The following is a 26,503-nucleotide window of genomic DNA, read 5'->3' on the forward strand; positions in this document are numbered from 1 at the left end:
TTCTTCTCCCCAAACTGGAGAGAGATGGATTTCATGAGTGGACTGTTCAATGGACAAAGAACCAGCTGCAGGATTGAGTCCAGAGTGCGGTGGTCAATGGCACAGGCAAGCTGACTTAGCTGTGCATGTTCTTGTACACTGCAGGGGAATTGGACTAGATGGCCTTTTAAGGTCCCTTCTAACGCTAATGATTCTATGTCAAGAACTTTAAGAGTCAATGGTAACTGATGGGGGGTAGTGCTCCTCCAAACAAACTACCCCCTATGTAAAGCAACATCAGCAATCCACGCTGAGCTCTCCATCAGGGTCAGAGAAGCCTTCTGTACGTCCGAATTAAGTGTGGGCTGCAGGTGCTCCTCATTATTACCCGAGAAGAAACCAACCTGCCCAGCAGCAGCCAGGTAATCATTAAGTGCGTGCTGCAGGAGGCCAGCAGAGCGATTGCATAAAGCCGTGTCGCATAACAGCAGCAAGCATCAAAGGGTTCCATGCTTCCTGCAGGTGGAATTTCTCTTTTGGCACCACCGACTGATATTCTGTCGTTCCTGCGCTTTGAACGCATTCAAACCTCGGCACTGTGCAGCTTTCCTAATCCACCCCAAACCCAACGAAACAAAATCAGCAACAACAAAGCCCACAGTAAATAAACAAAGTCCCCAAACCCTCGCGCGGACAAGGCCGGCAGCAAGCAAGAGCTGCTTCCACCTCGGAACGGCTCCGGGTCGAGGGCGGACACCTCCCGCAGCCGCCCCGCGCCCCTCCCGCACCTGCGCGGCTGCGGGCGGCGCCGGGACCGGCCGGGGCGGGGGCCCCGCAGAGCCGCCTTAAATCCCGGCCGCCCCCGTCTCCCTCCTTCCCTCCCGCTGTCCGCTCTCTGTCCGTCCCTCGGTCCCTCCGTCCCCGCGCGGCCGCCAGCAGCGAGCCGGCCCCATGGGTAGGTGCGGGGATGGGCGTGAGGGAGGGTCGAGCGCGGTGTTCATCACGCTGTTGGGTAGCGCTTTTTTTTGGAGAGAGAGACTTTGCCAGGGATTGAGTTGTACGGTGGTTTGAGGTGCACGGGAGAACACATCCGTGCGGTCGCTCCTCCAGGCTGCAGCGTTGCCTGGGCTCCCGACCTCAGATGCCCAACGAAACCAACACCGGGTGCTCAACATGGGGTGTCCAGACAAGACCAGTGCAGGGTATCCAATACAGGATGCCCAAAAGGACCGATGTGGGATGCCTGATAAGCCCAACACAAGTCCTGTAATGTGGGGCACTCAATATGGAGTGCCCAACAAGACCAGTGTGGGGTACCTAATGCAGGGTGCCCAACACAACCAGTGTCAGTGCAGCCCAGATGGGTTGACTGCCTCTTGTAGTGGTGGAGATGAGCAGGCAGAACGTGCCCCGGGGGCACCTGGGTCCTGCTAACTTGTCAGAGACAATGGTGGGGCTCCTGTGAGGTAGAAACCCTCTGTGCCCATGTAGCATCAGGCTTGCTCTGCTATGGGTTTGTTTTAGTGCTTGTTGTGTCAGCCTCTTTCTGGAAGGGGGTCTGCAGCTGTTTGTCCTGGGGACAGGAGCATCCTTGTGAGGCTGTTCCAGGAGGAGGCAGAAGCTCAGCCACGTGAGAGCATCTGGCTGTGAAGTAAGAACATCCTTGTGAGATCACAAGCTGGTAAAAAAAAATACCTCTGTATCTCAAGGAAATATAGTGTGTGGCTGCTTAGAGTGAAAAAGAATAGTTCTAGGGCTTGTTTTCTGTGAGGAGAGAATGAGTTACTGAGGCTTGCCCTGAAGAGGGAGTGCACCAACATGCCACCCATAAACCCCAGATTTGTCACTGAAATTGGTGCAGAATGCCAAGTGTTCTCTTCTTTTGGAGGTCTATCCCTGATGCTGCCTGATACTGCAATTGTTTGGGCAGTTTAGGTTTCTATGTTGAAATGTTGGCTATCTGAATAATACTGTTTATATAGTATATCATATTTTTATATATAATGCTGTGTTCTTTATAGAATTGTATGGATGTGTGTATATATTGATACACAATATATTACAGCATGTCAGTGCTGAATAGAGGGATAAAGTCAAAATAGTTGACACATAAGTGTCAAAAATCAAAAAAAGTCAGCCAGTGTTCTCTGGAAAATGCTTCTGAAAGATTTCTTGCAGAGGTGATAATTTTACCCTATAGCAAGGAAAAAACAAACAAAAAAATCCACACACAAAAACAAACAGCCACCTCTAAGTTCCATGATTATTGTTGTTATTATTATTTAGTCTTTACCTGAGGCTTAGGTAGCAGATTAGAACAGGCTGCTCAGGCTGATATTTCCTGTGTGTTATGGCAAACATGTTCCAGAAATGCCAGAAAGCAGAAACAGTCAAGGAGTTAGGAAGACTATCACTAATCCTTATCTACCTTCCATACATCTGCTCACATAAGTTGCATGGGGGATGTTGCAAATAACTTTAATGATCTGGTATTTGCATGTGCCTTGAAGTTGGTGTAATACATTCTATTGTTGCCATAAAGACACCTATCCAGAGAAGGAAAGAATCCATTAATTGATTTTTTTTTTTTAAGTTTTCAAAAAAGGTTTTAATAAAGTATCATGCCAAAAGCCATAGTGTTGCTGTCAGCTGTTTTCATCTGTTCTGAACTATGGACTAAACTGTTAGCAAACAAATTTTTCTTATAGGAATCTATTATGGGCTCACTTACTTTGCAGGCAGGTATTTCAAAGTTCACATCTTGTTCTTGGCCTTATCTTAATGATAATGAACTTGTTCATGTGATGCTCTAAGAAATGCTGACATCCACTTTGTGGGTGCTGGCCTCCCTCTGGTGCAGTGCAAGCTCAGCTAAGTGTGCCCTGATGGACAGTGCTCACAGGACCCTCCAGATCAGCCTCCAGATGACATAAATATGTGGTTTTGTGCATCACTAGTCAGGCTGTGTGCTCAGTGCTTGGCTGTGTGCTCAGTGCTTGCATCTCCTGAGAGATGGACAGGACTCAGCAACCATCTCTGCAGGACACTTCAGCTGTGTTCCTCACCTCCAGCTTGTCCTGAAGGTGACAACCCTGTGAGTGAGCTGAAGGGGGTTGCATCTCTGGAGATGAACTGTGTGTGCTGTGCAGCTGTGGGAGTGCTTGCCACATCGAAAGCAGCACTTTGCCTCATCAGTCCTTTTCCACGTTTCCCTGGCAGCTTATGTGAATCTAAGCTTTAGCTACATTTTAGTCTGAAAAACAAAAGGAAATCAAGATTTTTGATAGTCTTTCTGCACTCTAACTGACTGAAAACTTAAGTGTATGTGTGGTTAATGAACAGTACTCGATTTGAAGGTGAGCTTTTCCCGTGTTCCCCTTTGGCTTTAAAGAAGTCTGACTCAGTTTCCATTAACGTGTGTTGTTTTTTTCCTTCTCCCCCACAGCTGCAAAAAGTAAGAGTAAGGGCTCATCAGCGGTAAGTATCTCTTATGCTATAGTGAGTTGCTGTGCTTCCTCTTTGGGTTACTTTGGATAAACTTAGCTGTGAAAAAAAAAAAAAAAAATCAGAACAGCATAAAAACCAACACCCTGTAAACATAAGATAAACAAACTTTACATATAAAGTAATGAGTTACCAGCCAACACAAACACCAGATAGCCTGGCAGCTTCCTACACCCCAGCTAGGCATTGGCACGCTCACCACCCTGATAAGAGGTCTGAAGAGCCTTTGCATACAAAGATACCAGCTGGGAGGGGAGGGTCCCCAGAGCTCATCCTCACTGTCACTGAGCTGTCAGCACCTGCTGGCTCTCCTTGTGGCATTCTTCCTTGTGAATCTTTGAACTGTTAACAGTACCTCTTGGCTACATCTGTCTGCAGCCTTGAGTTTCTTATCTTTCAAGGCTTTACTCTGCAGACTTTCTCTGCAGACTTTCCCACAGCTTCCTCAGTAGCTGAAGCCAAGGGTGTGCAGTTGGGTGGTGCCAGTCTCAAGCCTGGGATCCCCAGAGCAGAGGAATGTTATGGATGTTATAAATAAGATGCAGTCTCTAGGTTCTTGCCTCTTCTGCAGTAGATTGAATGCTTTCTGGACTTGGGGTTCACAACAATTGTGCCAGTAAATGTATGCATGCACATGTGTAATGCATGAAGGCACATCTAATAAGTGCTGAGACAAACCTTCATGATCGTTCCCCATTGGCTGACTCTGGAGCAGTGTACTCACTCCATTCCTAATCTTTTTCTGACAGCTTGTTTCCCTGTGCTCTCAAACTAGGCTGCTTCTCCTCTCTGGCTTGCAGTGTGGCTACACAGATGTGTACATGCTTAATGATCATTCCCTGGCTTGTGCACTCTCTTCTCTGTGACCTCCAGGCTGCTAAAACTGGTGCCAAGGTTGGTGATGGTCATCTGGAGCAGCTTGTGCATTCAGCTGAGAGAGATTGGAACTTACAAGTGACTCCTATCTGATCATGATGGAATGGTTTGGGTTGACAGAGACCTTAAAGCCCACCCAGTTCTAACCCCTCTGCGGTGGGCAGGGCTGCCACCCACCAGTTCAGGCTGCCCAGGGCCCCATCCAGCATGGCCATGAATGTTTCCAGAGATGGTGAATCCACAGCTTCTCTGGGCAGCCTGTGCCAATGAAAGTTGGGATAAATGTGGATGGTCTTCCTCTGGAGACACCTCCTCCATGGAGGACATGAGAAATCAAGAGCAACAGATCTGTTTAGGCTTCTGGTTTCTTAAAGATGAATGAGTCCTACTCAGTGCTTACATTGGCTGAAGTCAAATTCTTTGATTTGACAAACAATTTTCATCCAGAGATGAGACATGCACAGCAATAGGCAAGGAGACAAGATGGGGCTGCTTGGTCATCCTCAGGGCTGAGTCATTCTAAAGCCAGTGACACTCCCATCGCTTCTACTTTAATTTCTCTTTTATTATTTACAAAATCTTATTGCAGCACACTGGTTTTGTTATGTGCTGTGCTGCTTGTTAAGGCTTTGTCCAGAGTCTAGTGGTGATGTGAGCTCTCTGATTTACCCACTCCAAGCAGGATTTCCCTGTATCAGGTTTCTTTCCTTTTCAAATATGACATAAACTAATTTCAAAATTCTCACAGCATAAAGATAAATAATGCCATACTTGTCCAGGCTGCTGAAATTTCATCAGTTTCACCTATGAAATGTCCTATACCCTTCAGCTGGTTATTATCAATCCTTCAAATATGCATTGCTTTTTCTTTCATTTGCAGACAGCTCACATATACACATTTGTTTACTATTAAGCACCAATGTAAGAAACATTAAATATCCGCTTTACTTGGCTCTTGGATGCTATATTCAGATGGTTCCTGGACTCTCAAGCCCTTGTAAAACAATATTATTCTATTGTCCCTAGCTGTCACTCTAATAATATCCAGATACAATAAAGTTTCTTAGAACTTAATCTACGGGTAAAAATGGCTTTAATTTCCTTATGCAGAAAATAGTTTTAAAAATATTAGAGCTGAATGATCTTTACAGTCTAGGTGGGTCACTGAAGTGGAGGGGGATTGGTATAGCTTTGGCTACAAAGTCCTGAGGTTTATTAAAAATCTAATTCTTGCAACTTTCAGAATTAAACCTTTAAAAAGTGAGATAGGAAGGATTATGTCAACTTGCATTTCTAGTAATTTTAATAGCAATTTTATCATACAGAATCATAGAATATCCCAAGTTGGAAAGGCTCCATAAGGATCATTGAATGCCACCCCTGGCTCTGCACAGGACCACCCAGAAATCGGACCATATGTTCCCAATGCAGACAATACATACCCAAAGATCAGACTGTATGCTCACCCACTAAGAAAAGCATTTGGTCAGAAATTTTATTTCCAATTCTAGTGATTAGGGTAAGTTTGCAACTGATGGATGGCTTTCTCCTCTGTCACAATGGGTGAGAACTGTGTCATAAGTTGTGTTGTAGCAGCCATGTAGATGACCATCACAACAGTTGGAGGATCAGGAAATCTGGCAGTTAGGGCCGTGAAGTTTTAGCTTAGGAGTTAAATCGCTTTTATTGGCAAGAAATGAAGGATTCTTTGCAAAGCAAGGAATTTGTAAGGATAAGGAGCTTTCCTGCGATTTCTTTGAAGGAAATGGTTAATTAAATTTTTTGTCCCAACTGGTAGTATTTATCTGTAGAACCAGGCTTCTAAGTTCCTTATGCTGCTGTGGCTTGGGGTTTCTTTTCCAGAAATGCTGGCTCTTTGCTTCTTTGATTACCAGTCAAAATTACCGTGAGTGCTTAAGATTTCAGATTTGTGAAGTGCAATAGCTGGAAATCAAATAAAGCCTTGCTAAAGATGTCATCTGAAGGGAAGATGGGAAGTCTGAGATCTGAGAACCAGGAGGGGAAAGTGGGAATTGATTCTCGATTCAGGCGAATGGCATCCTCCCATCTCAGCCCACACAGCCTCCTCACCCTGAGCATTCCCAGCTGCTCTGGCAAAGGCTGGATGGAGCTTGCTCAAGCAGTAGGGCACAGCATACCATGGTAGTCTGTGCTGCACAGCTCTGAGCTCCTGCTGTCTTTTATTTCTAGCCGAGCTGCTTTGGCTATCCCTTGAGCATCTTCTTCATCGTCATCAATGAGTTCTGCGAGAGGTTCTCCTACTATGGCATGCGAGGTACATCCCAAATCCTGCGTCTCCCTGTCCCTGCTGCTATCCAGCCCTGACTCTGGTTTGTAACGTGCTATTTTGTTCTTCTTACAGCTGTGCTCGTATTGTATTTCAAGTACTTCCTGCGGTGGGATGACAACTTTTCTACAGCCATCTACCACACGTTCGTTGCTCTGTGCTACCTGACGCCCATCTTGGGAGCGCTCATTGCAGACTCTTGGCTGGGAAAGTTTAAGTCAGTGTTTATTCTTCCCTCAAAAAGCAAACAACAAACCAATATACTTCAGGATCTTGTTTTTCTCCCAGATCTGAAGCTGCACTGGGAATTACCAAAATTACAGATCTGCTCATCTGTTAAGCTTAACACCTGCAAGTAGCCATTGAAATAGTGAAATACTATGTCACCTGGTATTAAGTGAGACTTTTAGAATGTATTCTAAAACATTTTATAATTTCAGTGTTGACTTGACTCAGTGGGAGGTCGTACTGAACTGCAACATTCTTAAGTTATGAACTACTTTTGCCTGCATGCAGTTGCTGAATGAAGTGCTTTAAGTGCTTTAAAATATAGCCAAATTACTTTTAACAGCCTGATGTTGCTCTTCTTTATAAATGTCATGATTCTAATAGTGTTTACTTTGCCAGAAAAAGCCCAGTAAAGAGTTTTATTGAGGGCTATGAGCGAGGAATGCTGTCCAAGGTCTCCCAGAGATTAGAGATGAGGCTGTCCTTGGAGCTGGTTGTCTGCAGGTTGTGCAGTCTTCTACCAGGCTGATGGCCTCTGGGAGACCAGCTCTGTAATCAGTGCCAGGTGTTCTCTTTGTGACTGGTCTGATCAGTGACATCTCTTTGCAAACAGTTTGATGCCCTGCAGGTTGAATATATGTGTATCCATTAGTTTAGATGGCATGCTTTAAAGAAGAACCTGATCACTGAGCGCGTGCTTCCTCTGCTGCTCTTGTACCAGGGAGCTCCAAGCTTGCTGTGAGGCTTTCATCAAACAGATCTGGGTTGTCCTAGATCCCTGAGCTTTGCCCTTTGTTACTGTGGGCTGCTCTGCCTCTGGAGCTGCTTCTTCTAAAAGACAAACTATAGCCAATTACTTAATTTCCAGCAAAGTTTGAATGGAGCCTGTTCTTCTGTACAGGGAGGAGAAATGGATGTTAAAGGCATGGGAGACATGGTGATTTTGTAATACTGCCTTCACAACAGTATCTCTAGGGGAGCTTTTGTCTTTAAAATATATTTAAGCTGCACAGAGGAAAAAAAAAAAAAAAAAAGAACATAGAAAATATTTAAGTGATATTAAAATTAGCATAAGTTACATACCTTAGTAGAGCAGTCCATTTGTACTTCACTATATGTGAAATATGATAATGGTATTTTCTTGAGCTGGTGGTTAAATGGTAACCACTGAAGATTTAAGTATCTCCCACGACCTCGTGATGTTTAGAGAGCCTATTTGTCATCTTGCCTTACTTAGTTAGAGATGGTGATATAGGTGATGTAGACTTCTGCTTATTCACGTGTATGTATAACCATTTAGTTGTCAATATATGTAAAAGTTTTTCTCTCTTTATAACAGGACCATTGTCTCCCTGTCCATTGTCTATACAATTGGGCAGGCAGTCATGGCTGTAAGCTCCATAAACGACATGACAGATCAAAACAGAGATGGCAATCCTGATAATATTGCGGTGCACATGTGAGTTGACTTGTTCTCCAGGTTGGTGGTGGACAGGGGGGACAACTTAAGACTTAAAATGATGCTACTTGCATTTCAACTGTCTCGCAGTCAACCTTCTATGTAAACCTTCAACTAAAATAGCAGAACGATTTCTTTCTTCATTTTTTTTCTACTTTATCCTAGTGCCCTGTCTATGACTGGCTTGATTCTCATTGCACTTGGAACTGGTGGAATCAAACCTTGTGTGTCAGCATTCGGTGGGGATCAGTTTGAAGAACATCAGGTATCTTCCAGATTTTCAATCATACGTGTATTTCTACTAATGCTTGGCTATTACACTAATATAACGAAGTACGTATTTAGAAAAGCATCTTATTGTAGTGCTTCATGAGTAAAGAAGATAGATAACAATTTGTCTTGAACCTTGCAAACTAAGTTGGTTCAGTCTAGGGTAAGTAAAGTTGCTCTGGCTAGCCCTTTCTAAAATCATTTTTGAAAAGCATTTTTGTTCTTACTGTAGGAAAAACAAAGAAGTAGATTCTTCTCTATCTTTTATTTGTCCATTAATGCTGGAAGTCTCATATCCACTATAATCACCCCAATTCTCAGAGGTAAGTGCACACATTTGTTCATGAAGTACTTAAATAGCAATAAAGGATGAGTGTTGGAATGCAAGTCATACAAGCTAAAATTAACAGGAAATTCAGTCTTCAAGTTTTCTTGTATGTCATCCAACTTCTCAAGGATGATGTACTACCAAAGAGAGTTTCCAGTCTGGATTGCTTTCGATCTACCTATTTAAATGTATTCTAATTCCATAGAGGTACAAATACTGCACTTCTTACAATGCCTTTAAAACTTTCAAAATTGTGTTGTTTGGTGAAAAGGGAAAGTGAGATTGCCCTGCTCTGGAACCGAAGGAGATTCATTCTGAAGTGTGCCCGCACAAAGTACAGAAGCATTTATGAATGTGCAAACACACTGATCCATGTGATAAACCATGTTTTTATACTGTACAAGGTTGGTTTCTCTTCTGCTTATAACAAGTTTATGCAGCCAGCGTAGGGATGTGATGGCGTGAGTTTGAGGAAGAGCACTTTTTCTCAAAAGTGAGAAAATATAATGCAGCCTCTGGAATAAACCTAATGCGCTCAACCAGAATTCTAGCCCTTAAATTCCTTGATAGCAGCTGGCTAGAACAGACCATGTGGAAGTGTTTTAGGGGTCTGCTTTATGCAAATTCTATTATTTCCCAAAACTGAAGGAGACATGCAGATGCCACAACATGTAGTTTGCTTCCATGATGATACAGGGTGAAAACTACCTTGGAAAAGCTAACAAATTTGATTGAGGAAAGTTGTACCATTACTTTCTCTAATTGTTTAAATAAAAAAATAATAATAATAAAAAAAATGAAAATAGAACAGCTTGCAGCTAATTACTTTTCCTAATGAAAATGCACTAGCATACATTGCCCAGAGATCGTCCCAGAGAGAGTCTCCCTTCTTGCAGACCTCCAAAAGTATGGCCCTGGGCAACCTACTCTGGGTGGCCCTGATTCAGCAGAGATTGAGCAGAGAGTGAGATGATCTTCCAACCTCTACCATTCTAAGATTTCTGTGATGCATTATTCCCCTTCTTAGTAACATAAGTATTACTGCATAGTGGTCATCCACCTTGTCAGTTATCAGCAGAGATTTTTTTTCCCTTGAGTCAACAATGAATGCAAGAAATAGAAACTCTATGTGAAATGTTGGCAGCAGTCCCTGGGATTTGTATCAAACATTACTTTATGTTTCAGCTCAAGAATGTGGCATTCACAGCAGACAGCAGTGCTACCCGCTGGCATTTGGAGTTCCTGCTGCCCTCATGGCTGTTTCATTAAGTAAGCTGAACTGCTCCATCTTGCTTTCTTGCTGTGGTTAAGTGATAATGATTTCTGAATCATGAGAAAGTAGTTGAAATCTGCAAGTATGAATCTCTAGAGATACCTGATTATTTCTGCAATATGTGACTTGTGAAACTTTTTTGGAGGGAGGGCAGATTGACCCAAAGTTCCCTCTTTTAAAAGAGACTGGTGAAGCTGAGGCACAGTTAAGCTGAATGACTGTTTACGTATGTGGATAGTGATAGGACAAGGGAGAATGGTTTTAAACTAAGACAGGGGAGGTTTAGGTTAGATATTAGGAGGAAGCTTTTCACACAGAGGGTGGTGACGCACTGGAACAGGTTGCCCAAGGAGGTTGTGGATGCCCCATCCCTGGAGGCATTCAAGGCCAGGCTGGATGTGGCTCTGGGCAGCCTGGTCTGGTGGTTGGTGACCGTGCACATAGCAGGGGGTTGAAACTAGATGATCATTGTGGTCCTTTTCTACTCAGACCATTCTATGATTCTATGATATGATATGAAATAGACATGTAATATACTGTCTAAATTGCTTGGTTTGCTAGGTTATATAAGCAAAAGGTCTTCTAAATGTAGGATGAGAACTCAGAAAATGCAATTCTCAGATATTGTTCATAGTCCAGGATAGTGAACTGTGCAGGGTAATTGTCCTTTTACTAGCGAAATACAACACTGGTATGCCGGTGTTTATCAAAATGGTGTATTTTTACTAGCTGCACTGCAGATTGCTCCTTGAGCCTTTCAGCTGCCATACAAAGACCAAGAAACTGATGCTCACATCAGCAGGTTTTGGAGGTTGTATTTTATTATCTTATTTTTCCTAATGGTTTGGCTGGTGTATGCTGTAGTGTTTCCTGGTCATGTCCCCTCCTGGACCTGGCACTCAGGTCAGCCACCAGCTCTGCTGCCACTGTCTTATCAGTGCACCCAGCCCAGGGTGATGGCAGCTGCTCGTGTTAGTCCACACCTTGCCAACACGTGGGAGGGTGAGGCTGGGGAACGTGTCTGTGTGTGGGAGCTGAGGGAATGCTGACACATGCTGTGGATCAGGTGATGCCTCACGTGTCCCTGCATGATGTGACATGCAGTGTCCTGGGCTCTTCAGTTCCTATACAGGTGCAGCAAGGCCAAAGAGCAGATCCAGAGTGGCTGTTGCTTTGACCATAACTCATATCCCACCAAGAATGGTCACTAATGTCAAGAGGATCATGGTTTAGTTCTGCATCTTTAATAGTACTATTTACTGATATTTATTAATTTGATTTGTTTTACTGTATAATAATGCGGCAATAGTCATGCTCATGACTCCTCACAGAGTTTACTCCCAGCTTGATGCAACTGCTTAATTATGTATTTCACACTAAATTATTTGCCAGTGTTTTCAATTAACCACAAATTCCCTTCTGTTTGCTTATTGCAGTTGTGTTCATAGCTGGAAGTGGAATGTACAGAAAAGTTCAGCCGCAAGGCAATATAATGGTTCAAGTTTGTAAATGCATTGGAGTAAGTAATGCTTGTATTCCCTAAAAGCCTGACAGGAACCTTCAAAGCTGCTCAGTACTTGCACCTAATTCTTATACTGTATGAGGAAAACTCTTTTCCTTCCTTCCAGAAGACTTCCTACTGACACCTCCAAATTCAGACTGCCTTTTTAATTGTCTTTATTTGCATCTCAGTTTATACACACAGAAAACAAAGCAAGATGTTAACAATGTGTGAAAGCTTATCCCATCTTCTGGGAATTATCCTTTTGCTCATTCATGTTCTTTTATACAGCCTTGTAGGGAGATAGGCAAGTATGCACTGACCTGAGTCAAGAGGCAGTAGTATAATTTACCACAAAAATTTATTGGCTATTGAAAGAATTCATTGTTTACAGTGCAGAGGATATTGATCTCCTCTGTACCAAGGAGGCTGGGGCATTATATATCACTGCAAGCCTGTGAGGAACGAAGCTAAATTTGCTTTCTTAGCTCTGCATATCCCAAACTTGGCAGTGGCTCAACTTTGAGATCAGGGCACTTTTCTCATTCATGGGCTTGGCTTCCCCATTCTCCATGCAGACCTGTGAGGCTGTTACAGCCAAGACCGTTGCTTGTCCTATAAATACTACCCAAACCAAATCTCTGTATGTGCCTCTGGCCATCTCTTAGACCACTGTCCCTCGAGCCTGCCCAGCTTGGTTTTGCATGTTGTCACACTCAGAAAGTTTGTGGAATCCTTCAGGACCATATTTTGTGCATCTTCAGTACCACTAAACTTCTACAAGCTGCAGTTTCTTATAGTGAAATGCGCTCTTACAGCCATTCAATTCTGAGAAAAAGTGTCTTTGACATTCTCATGCTATATGTAAGTTAGTCTTAAGTATGTAGGTCTTCCAGTTCCTAATAGCAATCCACTTTAGAGCTGCTCAGAGCAGATCTGCTTGGTTTACCTGATCCCAGGTACACACTTGACCAGATAGGCAGTATGAAGCCTTAAATGCAGTATTCCTTCCAGTGCTTGCAGCAGGTAACAGAGGTCACCCCTGACACCCTCTAAAGAGGAGTGCTAGAAGCAGGAGTGTCACTTTTAACTATAAAACAGCTTATATTATTACAAATATTTTAACATTATTAAACAAAACTCTAATGGATTCTCTCCAGTTTGCCATTAAAAACAGGTTTCGGCATCGCAGCAAAGAGTATCCAAAAAGAGAGCACTGGCTAGACTGGGCAAGTGAGAAGTATGATGTAAGTACTGTGTGAGTACTGCTGTCCCTCAGCATCCCCTGGCTCCAGTTCCTGTGCTGTCTGGTCTGAGCCATTGCCTTGGGAGCTGGGTTAATAGTTTTTGCACCTCTTGATCATGTACAAGTTAATGGTTTATGTCCTATAGTTCCCTAGTTATGTCCTTTGCTCCCCGTACCCTACACACCCTGCACTTCTGTCAATGTCAGCACAAACCTTAGCCCCTTCCCTTCATTTCACTTTTGCCTATGTGTAATTCTCATGCATGAAATGCATTCCACATCATTCAAATGCCTCCTAAGCAGCACTGCTAAAACCTACCAGGAAAAAAAGTGTAGTGTAGAGCTAAATCTGCTGCCATTGCAGTGTGGGCATGCCTAGAAGAACAGACTTCTCTGCTGCCAGCGTCCCCTTTAGCTGGCATCCCCCCTTGGTGTTGTTTTAACAGAAATCAGCAGAAGTTCTGGCAACATCCAAAGTTCAGGATATGGGTAAACACTGCATGAGAGGTCTCATATCTTCACCTGCTGCTGCGCTGGGAATTTGCGAATTGCAGTGGAAGTGTTGGGTTTTTCACTGATTTCTTTTTTTGTATTTCCCCTTATCTACAGAAACGACTAATTGCTCAGACCAAGATGGTGTTGAAGGTGCTTTTCCTTTACATCCCTCTCCCCATGTTCTGGGCACTTTTTGACCAGCAGGTAAAGTAGAAATGCTTTGCAGTTCTAAATGTGCCCTGTTGCTACATGTTCTGGAAGCACTGCACCTAAAAAGATCTTTGTGTAAGGGTGGGAAGTACTTCTCAGCAAATTCTTCAGTCCAATTATGATGCACAATGGTTACTGAGTGCTCATGCAATGCCCTGTGGTCCAAGAGCAGTCAGCTGACTTACCTGGGCATTCCCAGGAGTGATCCAGTGACTGGGGTCTCTCTAGATCCTACCAGTCGGCATGTGGAAGATGAAACAGTAACCTACAGCTTTTTAGTTCCCATTCTTCTCTGCTGTCAGTTGAGGTGCAGCGTGGAATCCTCATGTAAGCATTCTGGAGAACCAGAGAGCTGTATGCCATCTTGCTTGATCCCTGAGATTTGTAACAAACACCTCACATCTCGAAGTATAACCCTGTAATTCCCATTGATTTGGATGGAGTGCTCAGGACTCAGGAAAGCAGGCTTTCATTAGTTAAGTACAAATTTAGGAGGGTATCTGAGAGAATCAGCTTTCTGTAAGGCAGAGTGCATTGCATTCTGTAGAGTGCCAGCATCATGCTTTAGTACTAGTGAGCTAGTAACTATGAATGTGACCTGCTCTAAGATTCCTTGGTATTCCTTCTGCTCTTAACTGCATGAGTTTCAGCAGGGCCAAGTGTCAGGTCCTGCATTTTGGTCACAACCCCAGGCAACCCTACAGGCTTGGGGAGGAGTGGCTGGAAAGCTGCCTGTTGAAAAGGGACCTTGGTGTACTGATGGACAGTCGCTGAATATGAGCCAGAAGTGTGCCCAGGTGGCCAAGAAGGCCAATGGCATCCTGGCTTGTATCAGGAATGGTGTGGTGAGCAGGTCTAGGGAAGTAATCCTACCCCTGTACTTGGCACTGGTGAGGCCTTGCCTCAAGTACTGTGTTCAGTTTTGGACACCTCAGTGCAGAAAGAACACTGAGGTGCTGGAGCAGGTCCAAAGAATGGCAGTAAGGCTGGTGAATGGCTTGGAGAATATGCCTTATGAGGAGAGACTGAAGGAACTGGGGCTGTTTAGTCTGGGGAAAAGGAGGCTGAGGGAAGACCTTATTGCTCTCTTCCAGTATCTGAAAGGTGCTTACAGTGAGAGCGGGGTTGGTCTCTTCTCACTGGTGACAGGTGACAGGACGAGGGCAAATGGCCTCAAGTTGCACAAGTTTAGGTTGGATATCAGGAAAAACTTCTTTACAGAAAGGGTTGTTAAGCATTGGAATAGGCTCCCCAGGGAGGTGGTTGAGTCGCCATCCCTGGATGTGTTTAAAAACTGTTTGGATGTGGTGCTCAGGGACATGATTTAGTGGAGGGTTGTTAGAGTTAGGGTAGTATGGTTAGGTTGTGGTTGGACTTGATGATCTTTAAGGTCTTTTCCAAACTGAACAATTCTTTGAGTCTATCCCAGACAATGGTGCAGCACAAGTACAGAGGCTGCAGGTGCATTGGTACAAGTTGTCTCACTCTAGGCTGGGGAGCATGGGCAGGTTTTTTGGGCAGAGGGATGGAAGGCAGTGGGGTCCAGTGCTGCAGTAAGGAGCAGCAGGTCAGGGCCATAGGCTGTAAGCACCTGGCTGACAGCCATGTGCCAGCTCTGCATGGCCTCTGGCTCATCTCCTGCAGTGACAGCTGAGAGAAGCATGTGCTGGAAATCATGGTGAGGCTCCAAGTGTGGCATCTGTGCTTGTTTCCTCTCTTGAGTATTATTTTTTCATGATTTTGTGAAGCCAGTGAATAAAGTGAAATGAACCATGAAGATCACTTTGTTCAAATGTTTATGTTCCTGTAGCAAGCTATCTTTGTTTTTATTATATTGTCCACCTTTCCAAACACTTTACTTATGAAAACAATTCAAGAGGAAATTTGGGAGACTTATTAACCACGGGATTTAACTCTCTCTTCTTCTGTCAAGGGATCAAGATGGACACTGCAAGCCACAACAATGGATGGGGACTTTGTAGGTGACTTTTTTTTCCCCTAAGATTTACCTTTCATACCCATTTTATTTGTTTGTTACTAACATCTATTTTATTTTATTTCTTTTTCCCCACTAGGGAGCTCTTCAGATTCAGCCAGACCAAATGCAGGTATAGTAATTTACTTGACAATCTAAGTACTTCCCAAAGATGATGTACATATATTATTGCCTTTTGAAAAAAGGACTTTGAAAAATACTTAGTTCTTTTTCTTTTTATGTTCATTTTTAACAGACTGTGAATCCAATCCTGATTATAATAATGGTCCCAGTTGTAGATGCTGTGATTTATCCTTTAATCCAGAAATGCAAGATCAATTTTACGTAAGTTAATGTATTTATCTGAGTTCAGCAGAGGTTCATTTTAGTGATCTCTTTAAGATGCTCTTCTTGCCCTAAACAAAAGCAAGTTCCAGCCAATAGAAAAACAATATAGTATTAAAAATGGGGTTAATATTTAAAACATAATAATAATAAAAGAACTCTGAGTAGTAAACAAAGGCACCACAGATCACAGGAGCAGAATTTAATAGCAAAATGATAATGTGGTTTCTCTTCAAGGTGAGGTCAAAGTGCTTTGACTGCAGAAGAGATGCTATCTACCATTAATGTTTTCCACTTCCCTATGTCTAACACTCCCCTCCCCTACCAAGTATCATAAGTAGAAACACAACATAATCTTTAGCATCTGGTATCTTCTGGGCTTAAAACTACCTTGGACCAGATGTATTTTCCCTTCAGTCCCAGGGAGGTGTTCAGTGAGCCAGTTTTAGAGAGTATTGCATGTTACTTTTAACACTGGCAATGAACTGGCCAGCATTTGCAAGCAGGAGGAGTGAAAGAGGCTCACCAAACTGAACAAGACAAAGGAAAGCTATTGGTTTCTAGACTTCCGTCAGCACCAGTGATGCTTCTGGACTTGGCTTATCTTGAGCTCATGTAGCTCTGTTACAGGAGTGGCTCAAATTCCCAGGAACCAGCACCTCAGCATTTTTGCCCGTGTTCCTAAAACACAAGCGCTCTCATTCCCTGGGTTATCCCAACCTTTGTTGCCTGTAACAAAGCCTGTTGTATCATCACATTGATCTTCATATTCCTTTATGTGCAGAATACATTTCTTAGAATGAAGTCTATGGAGCAAGACGCAATCCTATTTTTCCATCCAGTTATGAAAAACCAGTGGGAGGCTGCTGTGCTGGAAGCACCTCTGTTCATTAGTGGATGGTTCTGCATCAAACAATTGATGCCGTAAATAAAATAGCTACCATACATTCATCCTTACAACTTAACTGAATGTCAGTAGTTCAGTAGCTGCCTCCTAATTCAATATATTTCTTTCTCCTTTCAATATTTGATTTGAACATAGTGATATAAACAAGAGTTATTACTTTGCTGTACTTTTCATTGTTATCTACGTTATCAATGATGTGGTTTTTTTCCTTCTGTTGACTTTTCAAATGCAGAAAACCAAAAACAATTTTGTTTAGATGGTGGTTAATGCTAGGAATGAGCCCAGCAGATGTAAAGTAACAGGTTAAGATGCTGCAGGAAACTTAATTTTCCAGTAGTGTAACTCTGAACAGGATAGCTAAAGACTGACAACATCAGCCCTTCAAATGGTGATGATCTGCCATTTATAGCCCTATTAATGAATCAAATGTTTGTCTTAACTTATATATATGTTTTGTTGCTGCGTTAGGCCCCTGAGGAAGATCACTGTTGGCATGTTCCTTGCTGGCCTGGCTTTCATTGCTGCTGCCCTTGTGCAAGTGCAAATAGATGTAAGTTCAGTCAGGTGCATGTACTGAATTCTAATACTTTGTTAATGTAGAACAGTCTTTTTAAGGTGAAAATGAGTCAAACACTGTGTGTAAAAAAACTTGTAAATCAGGAATAAGTATGTATGCACAGAAGTAGAGGGGAGGGAAAATATAAAAGCATATTGCAATCCAGTGAGTTCATAGGTAGTTATATTAGAGTGCTAATCATCATCCTACAGACTGTCTCATCTGTTGTTATGATAAATCATGCATTAAAGGCAGCCTCTGGTCTTTAAACTGAGATTAAAAGCTGAAAACCAGAGATTTTCCCAAAGAGGGAGCTGCTTTGTATCTCTGATCTCTTCTGACATCTAAACTGGAGGTGAAGTGTGATTCACCACAGCCTGGGAAGCATCATCACACCATGAGCGAAGATGATTTTATGACACTTATTTAAGGCAGGACTCTGCACATCTAGATTTTCTTGCTTCAAAGGGAGGTGTCATGTTTAATACATGTAAAAGATGTAGGTTTTCCTTGTAGCTGGGGAGTCGGTGACACCTCTGGGAGGTAATGACTGCATCCCAACGTCTGAACTGCCATCCCAAAGTGTCCACCTTTCTTAGTGCACTATCAAGATGAGCTGCTCACTCACTCAAATATTTTTTGTGAGGAATGAGGAGATCACTACTTGATGTCTGGGCTCAAACCCTATTTTGCCTCTGTCTTCTAATGGAGAGCAAAGCATCTGACCTTCAACAGCACATGTGCTGAGTGCCTTGATCAAAGGATTAGAGCTGTACATAAACACGTACTCACACTGGGCAGAAGCTTGGTCACAGCTGGTAAATCTCCAGACTGTTGCATGGGAGCATCCTGCAGAAAGGAAGATTCAGATCTATTTCAGTTGTGTGATTGTACCTAATGAAAATGAAAAAGACCAAAGTACAGGAGGGCTCAGGCAGAACTGAAGTAAGTGCAGCACTCAAGGCTCTACAAGAGCAGAATCTATTTACTGTTAGATCGAGTGGAAAGTGGAGTCTCCAGAAGTTGTTCATTTTCTTTGGGCTCTCACACTGCACAGTGCACCTGTGTGCTTCTGAGCAGCACGAGGGCTGGGAAAAGGAGTCAGAACACAGCATAAGGAAATTCAGAAACCTGTACTCCCATAGGATATGGGGAAAAGCTGTTCCCTGAACTGCTGAGCGCTGTTGGTAGTGGCAGCACCCTGTAAGAAGAGGAGCACGGAAGCATCATGAAGGAGAAACATCCTTTATGAGAAAGCAGTCGGAAAGCTTTGAGGCTAGTAACTAAAACATGATTAAAATTGCATTCTTATGACTGACAAACAAATCATCAGGCAAATGCTAATCTTCAACATGAGATAAATAACAGTGTAGTTATTACAGTACATCCATCAAGTGACTTAGGACAGAGCACTGATTTTACTTCTTTCTTTCCTACAGAAAACTCTTCCAGTTTTCCCTGCAGCTGGACAGACCCAAATCAGAATAATAAATCTAGGTAATAGCAATGCAGATGTTACATTTCTGCCCGATCTTCAGAACATGACTGTTCTTCCTATGGAGTCAGTAAGTAAGGGGAGATGGGGAATAGAAAATCAAATTTGAATGGAACAAGTCAAAGTAGTACTTAACTAATGGTTGAAAATTCAGTATTTTCTATGTGGTTTTTTTTTTCCCCCTCTATGCCATTTCTTAACAGTAAGGATTGCTATTCCTTTAAATAATAAAAAAAATCCATCCAGGCCTAGAAAGTCATTGCTCTTACTGTAAGTGATCACTTATGTGAACTGGGATATGTTTCTGTGGCTTCCTTACTTGAGCTCCAGATTTTGCTGTTGAAGAACCCTTTCAGGGTCTTTTACAGCACAGTTTTGATTGTTAGCTCTACTGACTGCAAAACACAGTGGAGCTGATGGATCTTTTTAACAATGAATGCAAGGAAGTCTTACCAGCACATTCCGTGGTAGTCTGCTGTCCTGCTTCCATAGAAGAAGGGAAGCCCTCTTCCACTCTCCTCCAGATATAGCTCACATGGAAACCGAGCTGTAAGGAGAAGATAAGGGTGCCCAAGCTGAATCCTGAAGTGGAATTGATATAACCATGATGAACACCTGAAAACGAAGGGTGTAAAAATACTCCATTCTCTACCATAGACATAATCCAGATGATTTGAATTGTACTATGCATCTATAAGGCAAAGATATATATAAATGTGTTAATTTATTATTCAAATTGTATTACATTCCAAGGTTGTGAAGTGTAGTTAAAATATCTAAACCATGTATCCTGGTAGTAGTAACTTGTGTTATGCTGAAACACGAAAGGTGCAGTTTGGATCAGCATCTTGTAGGAAGTGTTGCTATGTGGAAAATGGTTTATACTAGTGCCGTCTCTGTTGCTAAACAGAATTTTGCTAACAGTAAGCCTGGTTTATCTGGAGAAAGAAATAATACACAGCAAAATGCACAGCTTTTCCACAATGCTTGTAGGAAGTTGTGTTGCTTTGAGGTTTGTGTAAAGGAAGGAATCACCGATCAAACAAAATTAGTGTCTGATGTAGAAAAGATAACAAGAATTGAAGTCAGGAGTTGCTCACAATCTCTGTCACTTCGGATGTAACATCCCTGTAAAATTTCGATCCCCCAAAATTTGGCATTTCCTCAGAGGTAGAGACAAATGCTATCACATGGGAATTCACAATAATTTGTCATCTTTGTAGACAAACTACAGGATGTTTGAGACTTCCCAGTTAAAATCTGTAATCATAAACTTCGGGAATGAGAACAAAAGTGAAATTATTGACTCAACAAGCAGCAACACGCATACTGTCACCATTAAGAATGCAGCAACAGGCATTGTTTCTAGCTTGGTAAGTCCCCCTGAATCCTAAGAAATACGTTAGTGCTATAGCAACTATCTATGTGGAGTGTGGGAAGCTTGGAGGACAAGCTCTGAGTAGTTTTTCTGTTTTGTTTTGTCTCTTATTCTCTTCGCTGCCTGAGGGAAAATTGTACCTGAATTGTAAAGAGCCTGGCCGGATACTGGGGGGAAAAAAACCCAAAGCAAACAAAACAACAAAAAAATTCACCAATATCTGACCAACCTAACTTGACAGTTATTTTGCTGAATTTACGTATGTGGTCTTAAAGACTTTTCCAGTAGATGTTTCTTAGGAGAAACCTAAAGATAAGGTCTGGAATCTTGCTCTGAAACCTCTGTGAATTCTCAGTTGTATGTAATAGCACATGTTTAAGCAGTTCACTGATGCCAATGAAGTATCTTTACTAATGGTCTCTTCCACCAGCGGTCGGATAATTTCACATCAAAACCAGAAGAAGGAAAGAATCTAATCAGGTAAAACTGATGTTCCTCAGATTTTTCAGTGGCATGACTACTTCAGTCTCCCTCTTCTGGGGTGGGGATTCTTGTTTAATGTCATTTTCTATACTGTAGGAGATTTCCACTTGCTGGACACCTCAGATAGAGGTTTAGGGAGTATAGGAATTTCCAGAACAAAATGTATCTGAGCTATCTTACATATCTATTTTGGGTATACCTTAGCTAAATCTTGGAAGTAGGTTTCTTGGAAGTACAATTTTGTTGTTGTTGTTGTTGTAGACAATGCACCTACCTTCTTTTGAATTGCTGGTAAGAAATATCCTACCAATTGTATGGGTTTTTGTTGTTTTTTTTTTTTCCCCACATCTTCCATTTGTAGATATGTTTGTTACTGTCAGAAGTAAATACTCATTTTCTTTATTTCCCTATGAAAGCAATAAGATGATGTAGGTCTGTCTTGCTTCTTGCATTATCCATGTCTTCAGGGATTTTTATGGTTCTTTCAAAAATGTTCATTTTCAAAAGTAAAAGGAGAAGGCTTAATACTCGTACTGCCAAAATATGAAGTAAAACTTGAATTCTTTGAAATACTAACCTAAGCCATCATTCTTATATGTTAAAGGTTTGTAAATAATTTGCCTCAGACAGTCAACATCACTATGGGTGTCACGGATTTTGGAATACTGGAAGAGACAAGTATCAGTAATTACACTCTTTTTTCAGGAGGAAGGTAAGTGTGCCCCCTATCTAAATCTAACCTCTTAAAGAAATAGACATACTTGACCCTGGAAAAAAGACATAGGACATCTTCTTATTTTACATGATATTGTCTATACATACGGGTTGAATTGTTTTTTTTCTTTCTTCAGAACAGATGATATAGTGATTGTTGCAGATTCAACTAATTGCACAGTAACTTCAGAGGCATTAGGATATGGTGGTGCTTATACAATCATAATTAATGAGGTGAGTTGCTGTTGAATGGGCAATAGTTTTCCATTTTAATGTTCTTTAATTGAAAAACACTTGTACAATTATTTCTCTTGCCCTTAATTAAACATATAATTCTTATGTTAAACTGTCTGAACATAAACACCAATAAAAATAATGATGAGCATGACAATGATATACTGCAAAAAATTCATATTAATCACCAGGGCTTTAAATCCTTAGCCCTGCTTGACACTAAGTATTTGCATGAATTCTGCTGTGAAATAACTGCATTTCTTTACATGCTGCATGGTGCTTCATACGCAATACGTTTTACTCTCACAGAACTTTATGTATGATTATATAGATGATACAGCACTATTTAGAATTCCTCTGGTGTACAGAATCTTTACCACTGTTCCTAATGCATCTTTTTTCTACTTTCAGTGTTCTGAAGACGTGACTCAATTAAGATACGTTGAAGATATCCAACCCAATACAGTCCATATGGCTTGGCAGATCCCTCAGTATTTCTTACTTACATGTGGAGAAGTAGTCTTCTCTGTCACTGGGCTGGAATTTTCATACTCGCAGGTAGGCTTTGATCTTCAGATCATTCACGTGTTAGCTCAGGTCTCTTAAGCCCCTGACCTGTACAAACGGAGATCTCCTGAGGCTTCTTGTTCCTAAAAGATGGTTCCGTATCACTGCTTTGTTTGAACAGTATTCTCTAGAGCCCCCTAGCGGGACTATAGGCAGGTGCAAAATGGGCTTGTTTCACTAGCACTCTGTTTTCCATGGGGCTATGCTGTATCACTTGAAGATTTCTCACCAGTTTTCAAATCACCTCATACACGACTTTCCACTGAAAATAAATGGAACAGTACTGTTGCTGTTAAACCAAACTGGAGACTCCTCAACTCCAAATTGAGCCACTACTACACTTCTACATCAAAGTTTCACCAGTTTAATTTTTTTTCCCTTGCAGTCTTTGACAGCAATTTGTACACTTTAAATTCCTTTGTCTTCTAACTTCAATTCGTATTACTAGCTCTGTTTCTTCCCTTAATTCTGAGTATCTTCTGCAATTATGAGAATATAAATTGTGGCTTGCTTGGCTATGAAGCACTCATTTTCTTCGTTTTGTGTGTACAGAATGAGATAGCACATTTTACATTTGGCTACTTAGTGTATGCGGTGTAAAAAGTGTTTTAGCAGTAATTAGAAACTCTTGTTTCTCTTGTTCCTTCTTGAGATTTATTGAGTGCTAACAATTAAAATATACAGGTAAATAATTCCCTCCTCCCCCCCCATGGAGAACGAGTGTTTGTTATAGTGTGAATAATGCTGTAAACTTCAGAAAGTGTTAGCAGTGTGACTAAAAATTAAGTGCTTTCCTTCTATAGGCACCATCCAATATGAAGTCAGTGCTGCAGGCAGGATGGCTGCTAACGGTGGCTGTCGGTAACATAATTGTCCTCATTGTGGCTGGAGCATCCAAACTCAGTGAGCAGGTAAGTGCACAGGCAATCAGTGTGCCTTTGAATTGCACTATTAGGAAGAGGCTGTAACACGAGAGGAGTCATGGCTGATAATTCTCAGCCATAGCTTTTGAACATCAGGCATTGCAGTGGATTTGTATTTATAACTGGAATGCATGAGACTTAGCTAGAAGAGTCTTCCAGTCAGCTGTAGAATTTGTGCTTGACTGAACAATCCTTTAAGAGCATGTAAGCAACTGAGTTATGAATCTTTATAATCTATTTTGGTTTAAAGAAACAAACAAAAGAAAAGCTTTAACAAATATTACTTTAACAAAGGTTTCTACCCTTTGCATGAATTGTTTACCATTCCTACCTCTTGCTCTGTCAGGCTGTTTCACTTGGCAAACAGCAGAGTCTAACATCTGTGCAATAGGCTGCTTCTCATGGTGTGGAAGGTCCGGGTGAGAACTTCTGAACTGATTTAGGACTAAATTCTGAAATTTCTGCTCACTGCTAATCAGGCCTCACATGTGTATGTCAGCCTTGCCATGTCCCTTCTTTCTTCTGGCTCCATTGGTTTCAAACCTCCTTCCTTAAGGCATGAAAACAGTCGTTCTTCTGATGAAGAATATTTGGACTAATCTTCTTCAGACTACTTATTAGCACTCCCTAGTAAATCAAAAAGGGTAATGTTTCAGAGAGGGAAGAGCCTGTCTTTTGAAAAACGTCTGTCAGTCCTGGTTTCAGCTGAAGTAATCAGAGAGAGCGTGAAACACAGCTGTTGAGGGTTTTCAGATAGAGAGAGAGCACTTTGAAACTAGAGTTACTAGTCTCACTCTCCACTGTGGTCCACAGAAACATATCTAATATTTAGTCCTCCAAGACATGCAGTACTTGTGCATGCTGTGTTCCACATTTGGAATTGAGCTCATTGCTTGCAAACAGTAAAACGGTGTAATTCTTTGGAAGAATAACTGCTGATGGCTAAATTATACTTTTTTTTTTTTTTCCAGTGGGCAGAGTACGTTCTCTTTGCTGCCTTGCTGTTTGTAGTTTGTATTATTTTTGCTGTCATGGCATATTTTTATACGTATACTGATCCAAGTGAGGTTGAAGCCCAACTTGATGAGGAAGAAAAGAAGAAACAAATAAAACAGGACCCAGACTTGTATGGAAAAGAATCTGAAGCTGTGTCTCGGATGTAGAAGGTGTATTCAAGAGCATTTGTAAATCATGGTAGCCTGTTAACTGTCCCTGCAATAACAGGAATCCGGGTATTGCTGACATCACTGGGTAATATACCTCATGGGAGAGGCTAAGAAAAGCCGATCTGACTTAACATACAGCCTCTTGGGAAGCAAGATGAAATGATTAATCTCTTGTACAGAAGATGGCATCCTGAGGAAACTCCTGCAGAATTTGCACTCTTAAAATGTACCTCAAGCTTAATACCATAGCATTAAAATACTGAAATTGCACTTGACACTATTAGACACTCTAAAAAGATGTATTTTTATATTTCAATTTTATAATGTGGAGGGGGGGGAAAAGGTGTTGCCAAGAAATAGTAATTGAAGCCAAACTGTCTGCACGACCCTTGTAGCCTCACTGTTACTTGAAAGCAGGTCACATATGCCTTAAATTCTTTTGTATATCCTTAAAGATAATGGGAGAAAAGTTCTTGGATTTCTCAGATTAAAATGTCTATCCTCCACCTCACAGTAACTTGGAAATGCACTGTGATGTGCTTTATGTGCCTATTATTAACTGCCCATTGGTACGTCCTTAATTAATTGTGTTTATGGGGTGTCCACTGAACAGACAATGGCAAATTATATTTTGAATAACCAACAAGAATAAAACTTGTGTTTTAACAAATTATTGAAAGTAGTGTAAGAGCATGATTTACAGTTTCACGGATCTCCATTTCACACACGCATGTGAAATAGTGTGTGCATCACCCAGGAAAATGTTTAGAAATTGAACTTAAAAAGGTGGGAGAGATTGTGCTGGCCAGGCCTGGAGCACACTGACCAACAACTTTTTTACATGTAGCTGGCACTTTCTATCCTGTCATCTCTCCATTTACCCATGCTTGTTCCTCTCCAAACCATACTGACCTCTCTCTTTCCCCATCCCTTGTCTCATAATAAGTCTTGAAAAAGGTGCTCTTCTCCTGCATCTCCCTCTGAGTCTTGTGACCTCACTGGGCTGTAAGGTGATCCTGGAGAGCCCTTTTCATGGATACAAAGTGGTGGGCCGCCTCCTGCTCCAGGAACAGCCCCATAGCTCCATCTGCAAGAGTTCCTCTGAGGACATCAGAGCAGCTTATGCAGAAGCCTGGGCAGCCCTTGTTAGCATTGCTCTGACTGTGCATCTTGAAGCTGTGCAAAAGGAATCATCCCTTGGGCTGGAATCAAGTGTTTTGATTTTGAGGATTAGAGAAGTGTAAGATTTATCTCTAAATCTGTCTCTGTTTAGCTTTGCAAGCTGCTGTTCAGACTAAGAGGCTGCTTGGAGGGTCATCTTCTGTTACAGAGAAGATATGCTGAAATCAATCCAATTCAAAGTTGATCATTCTAACTTCAGCTCTTGTAGTCAGACAGCAGTGTGGTTCCGTATTTCATACTTAATTTACCACTCTTACATTTTTTTTAAAGGAAAATCTGTTCCAGCAGTCAGATTTGTACTTTGTGTGAATAGAGGGATATGTATGCCTGCATCCTTGCTAATCCTGCATACAAAATGCACAGCTTTGAGGTTGTCTCCTACTACTTATTATGAGCCCTAGGGCCAGCTCCCTGGATTCATTCAAGTTCTTCCATTGATCAGGTTAGCAGCTGGGGAAAAAAAGACCAGAAAAAGCTAACATAGAGTTAAAGCTCTGAGTTTAAATGAAACAGATTGTGCAACATAATGAGAGAAACTTTCATATGATTACAGTATGTGAAGTATATTATGGCAACAAGGACCCAGCAGGAGAGCTGGGTGTTGGGATCTTGCTGGGGAGGAGGGTCTGGGGTAGCTGTTTGATCAGTGCAGAGAGCTTGAGGAGCTGGGAGCAGTATGAGCTTGGGTGAAAGGGAGGGCATTGGCAGTGTGGTGTCATGGGTGAGGCCAGTGCAGAAGCAGGTGCAGTTTTTTGCCATGTAATCTTCATCGTTGTTTTCTTGGGCAGCAGATGAGGCCAAACCACTTGTGATTTTGTGAAGGGTCATCTTCAGTGCGATGCAGATCCCAGAGCTTTTCTGCAATGAGACAGCTCATAGAAACTAGATAGTATTATTTTTA

General features: G+C 41.9%; 1 protein-coding gene across 1 annotated transcript; it reads left to right on the forward strand.

Annotated features, from left to right (window-relative positions):
- Window positions 1-826: 826 nt before the first annotated feature.
- On the forward strand, window positions 827-25,081 carry SLC15A1 (solute carrier family 15 member 1). The gene is made up of 23 exons (XM_031613732.2): window positions 827-934; window positions 3,425-3,456; window positions 6,571-6,655; window positions 6,743-6,884; window positions 8,235-8,354; window positions 8,520-8,619; window positions 8,857-8,947; window positions 10,138-10,221; window positions 11,662-11,744; window positions 12,887-12,973; window positions 13,582-13,671; window positions 15,611-15,655; window positions 15,753-15,785; window positions 15,909-15,997; window positions 17,373-17,454; window positions 18,900-19,025; window positions 20,179-20,328; window positions 20,764-20,813; window positions 21,421-21,528; window positions 21,668-21,764; window positions 22,176-22,322; window positions 23,135-23,242; window positions 24,226-25,081. The coding sequence occupies exons 1-23, from the start codon at window positions 931-933 to the stop codon at window positions 24,415-24,417; spliced, it is 2,145 nt and encodes a 714-aa protein (XP_031469592.2). The 5' UTR covers window positions 827-930; the 3' UTR covers window positions 24,418-25,081.
- Window positions 25,082-26,503: the final 1,422 nt, after the last annotated feature.

The sequence above is a fragment of the Phasianus colchicus genome, chromosome 1 (assembly GCF_987193195.1).
Source record: "Phasianus colchicus chromosome 1, bPhaCol1.hap1.1, whole genome shotgun sequence".
Taxonomy (NCBI): domain Eukaryota; kingdom Metazoa; phylum Chordata; class Aves; order Galliformes; family Phasianidae; genus Phasianus; species Phasianus colchicus.

Excerpts from the sequence above, each read along its gene's own strand:
- SLC15A1 (XM_031613732.2), top strand. Across the intron at positions 8,948-10,137 it reads AATCACCCCAATTCTCAGAG|CTCAAGAATGTGGCATTCAC; the intron begins GTAAGTGCACAC and ends TTTATGTTTCAG. Across the intron at positions 10,222-11,661 it reads CCTCATGGCTGTTTCATTAA|TTGTGTTCATAGCTGGAAGT; the intron begins GTAAGCTGAACT and ends TGCTTATTGCAG.